The sequence below is a fragment of the Pterocles gutturalis genome, unplaced genomic scaffold, assembly GCF_000699245.1.
Source record: "Pterocles gutturalis isolate BGI_N339 unplaced genomic scaffold, ASM69924v1 scaffold4299, whole genome shotgun sequence".
Classification (NCBI taxonomy): Eukaryota; Metazoa; Chordata; class Aves; order Pterocliformes; family Pteroclidae; genus Pterocles; species Pterocles gutturalis.
The window spans coordinates 1-3,781 of NW_010135500.1; the positions used below are offsets into that span (position 1 = coordinate 1).

General features: G+C 41.7%; 1 protein-coding gene across 1 annotated transcript; it reads left to right on the forward strand.

The window, feature by feature from the left end:
* Positions 1-48: 48 nt before the first annotated feature.
* MAP10 (microtubule-associated protein 10) lies at positions 49-1,843 on the forward strand (the record flags this gene model as incomplete). The annotated part of the gene is made up of 1 exon (XM_010081901.1): positions 49-1,843. A coding segment is annotated over one exon (1,795 nt), but the record flags the coding sequence as incomplete, so codon positions are not given.
* Between the last annotated feature and the right edge of the window lie 1,938 nt (positions 1,844-3,781).

Here is a 3,781-nt window from a genome sequence, read left to right on the forward strand (position 1 = left end):
TGAGGAGCTGGAGGGCAACATCTTTTGCCCTCCTGTGCTCTACTACAGCCACGAACCTGCTGAGCCTCATCTGCCGACAGGAGCAGCAGCGGCTGCAGGGAAATGGGAGCGTGTCGAGGCCTGGAGACCACAGGAGAGAGACAAGGTCCAGAGCCCCCCACGTCCCGCTGCTGGGCCCTCACTGTTGCACCACACCAGCCCTCGAGAGCTCCAGAGCACCCTGGGGCAGCTGCCACTGCTCAGTGCCTTGCTAGCAGAGCTGTCGGTGCTCACCCACAGCGCTACGCCTGCTGCTGTCCACCCCTCTCTGGCCTGGCTCTACAAGGCCCCGGGGGGCAGTGGCATGGCCTCACCGCCCCCCAGCCCCAGCCGCTTCTCTGCCCTCAAGCCCGCAGAGGCACCTGTGGGGGCTGGTGAGAGCAGTGGAGCCACCAGCCCTCAATTCAAACAAGGGACCACCTCCCCAGGGTCTCTTCAGGCTGGGAGAGGACCTAAGCAAGCTGTACCCCAGGGAGAGACAAGCTCTGAAAGGAACTGCAAAACTAAGGAGAACAGACCTCCAAGAAGGAAACTGTTGTATGGGCTGACAAAGACACTGAGGCTACGGCTGCAGCAGACCAACCCTGATAAGCTGATAATTCATGAAAGGAGAGAGCAGTACAGAAAAAAGCAAATGGAGATCCTGAAGGAGAGAAGCCCTTTATCCAAAAGCAAGCTGCTCAGAAATGCTGGAGAACAGGATGTGGTTTCTTGCAGGCATTGTAGCAAGGGGCATAGTTCAAAGCAGAATAATCAGTTTGATAAAACTGTTGAGACTTCATTACAAAATAGTGTTCTCACAGAGTATGTTTCCATGACAGGAGATGCGTCCCCTGACCTGCAGAAACAGGCTATTGAAAGTCTATTGAACAATGAAATTGTAAGCAAGGAATGTCCATGCAAAGTAACTACAGCCCCCTTAGTGGATGAACCTGTATTAAAATCTGCTCACAAGGAAAAGTATGCGAAAGCCCAGGTCCCAGCAGCTTTCCCATCAGATGCTAATGCAGAGGGAAGTAATGAGGAAGCAATAAACTTAATCCGCCGTAAAACCACGGAGCATGATGATGCATCTGTTGCAAGTGATAGTAAACCAAGCCCCAGCAGGAGTGTTGAAAATTACTCCAAATTAATATACTCAGATGACTTTGTTGCTAGTCCTGAGAACACAGTTTATTCAGAAGATTTCACCAGTGCTGAGTGTATGGACAGAGACTCAGAAGCTCTTGACAGCAGTCCTGAACCTCTGTGGCTTGAAAGCTCAAAGAGAGGTTGGTCAGATACAGAGCCAGAATCCAGCAAGTCCAGCATTTCAAAGACAAGTCAAAGAGCTGAAAGTACTTCATATCTTTTGCCAGTTCCTTCAGTTTCATCTCCAGTTCAGTCTTTGAAGAGAAACCGTGACTTAAAAACCAGCAAGCGAACTAGTGGTGAATCTGTAGATTCACTTAATGATGCCTCCATTGGAGCATTATTAGATGAAAAGCAGGAAGCCCAACAGAACAGAAAGGAAGAGAACAGGGGTGATCAGCATATTAAACAAGTATTTACACTGAGAAGCAAACAAGTTAGCTCTGATGCTGATCTGAGTATAGGAAAGGGTCAGACCTGTGCAGGAAAAAGCCAGTCAGTAACTCAAGTTAGCTCTTACTTGCCATCTAACATGTCTGATCTTGTACTTAGTGTTCTGGAAGACAGTATATCAGACAGAGAGGATGATTTTCTGGGAAAACTATGTGTTCCTAATCAATACAAAGACATAAGTGAACTTGTAATAAACAAACTTCCGGGATACACAATGTAATTACAAGTTTTCACTGTCTGGATTAAGGTATGATATTTAAACTTTACAAGGCCTGCTACATTTAGCTGCAATATATACAATTTAATACTTTATCATGCACATTTAATACATTGGTGAATTTAATTAAGAGGTTTTTAAAATAAACTACTATTTGGATCTCTAACGGCTCTTAAAGTGGTATCTACAGTATGACTTCAGCGTCAGTATCTTAATACTAAGTAATCCAAACGGCACAAGAAACGTAACTTATGGCAGAAATGAAGACAGAAGCAGCAAATGCAGTCAGTACCCACAAAACTTGTCCAGGGTAGACGTAATAGCATACTACAGAAACAGCCAAGTACAAAATATGCTCCTAACTGAATGTTATTCCTCATTAAAATAGTTCCATGCTTCATTTTCATTACAAATAGTTACTTAAAACATACAGTCACAGCCAGTAACAACAGAGACTTTTATCAGCTCATCTGTATAACGATGTATTTGTTTTCACTGTTCTATCACTAAATACAGTGACCAGAACTAGATGAGCCCTCCTAGAGTTTCTCAGGTTCAAGTTTCTCATCTAAGTCAGATTTTCACAATTTATTATAAAATAGTTTAAGAATTATTTGTGAGAGTAAGTCTGTATAATCTGGGAGAGCTTTGAGGGGTTGATGGAAGTTACTTGACCTTGAAGACTGAGGGTGTACAAAGAGTAGGGAAGAGTGCAGTAAATTTTCAACACTTTGCAACTCCCCGATTACTGGGGGAAGGGGAGGGTCAGCACCCACAGTCCAGAAACTGGGAACAAACGAGCGTATTACATCATGATTTAAGGATTCAAGATAATGAAAAATTTGCCATGTCCCCTTTTCTGTTCCATTGGTTGAACTACTACCTGCTATATCCTCTTTTCTGTTATGATGGTTGAAGTACTATGTGAAGTTCACTTTTGATTTCTGGTTTGGTTTTTATGACTTCCAGTTTGATTAGTGAACTTAATGTTTTTTCCTTTGTTTAACTACTGAGGTTTTTGAGGTTTTAGTTTTTTTGTTACAGATTTCAGAGATGTTCATTGACTTGAATCTGAAGAAAACTCAGAATTCCTGCCTTAGTTTTCAGGTCTCTCTTGTCCTCCCTTTCCACTCTCTGAGTAGTTCGTCTCCTTTGCCAGCTTTACATTCCTAACTATCTCATCATTTAGGACATTTATCCTCAGGGTTAAAGGACAGACTTACCAACTTCCCTTTTCCTTGTAATTTACAATCAGACTTCTTTCCCCAACTTTTTCATTTCTCACTGTAGCACTCCACGTACTTGCTGCAAGAGCCTGTGTTTACACTTTAACATCTTGGAGGGATTTTTTTATTTCCATCCTACAATGTGTTTATTTTGTAGGAATGACAGTATCTCTCCTATTTAAAGTACTAACATCTGTGAGGATTATTCAAGTATCTAGTGTTGACTTCTGAGAACACCACTACTAATATTTTTAATCTAAAGGTAAGCAGCTGAAATTGCCCATATATCAAAGGAATCTCTGGCCAGAGCAATTCTTAAACATTTAGGGTGCCTCTTGTTTCATCAGTTCCAATTCCCGACCAAAATTTTTTTTTTTCTTTTTTCTTCTAATGCCATGGACTTTTTTTAGTACACATGGATTCAGACTGTCATTTATACATGGCAGTAATACTGATTTTATTGATGAAACAAGGTCTTCCTGTTCTCATGGGCAAAACTGTCATTAAAATACAATGTGGCCCAACCATTTTTACTGTGTGGCTATTTAAATGAGCTGCTAACACTAAAAGTCCATGATTTGAAGATCATTACTCAATAAAAGTTTGTTTAAATCTGCTTTAAATTCTAGAAATCAGGTAGATGGGTGTTCAAAACCATAGTTTGATTGCTTAAGATAGAGGTGGGTAAATCAGCTCAAATAAAATTGAACTTAAT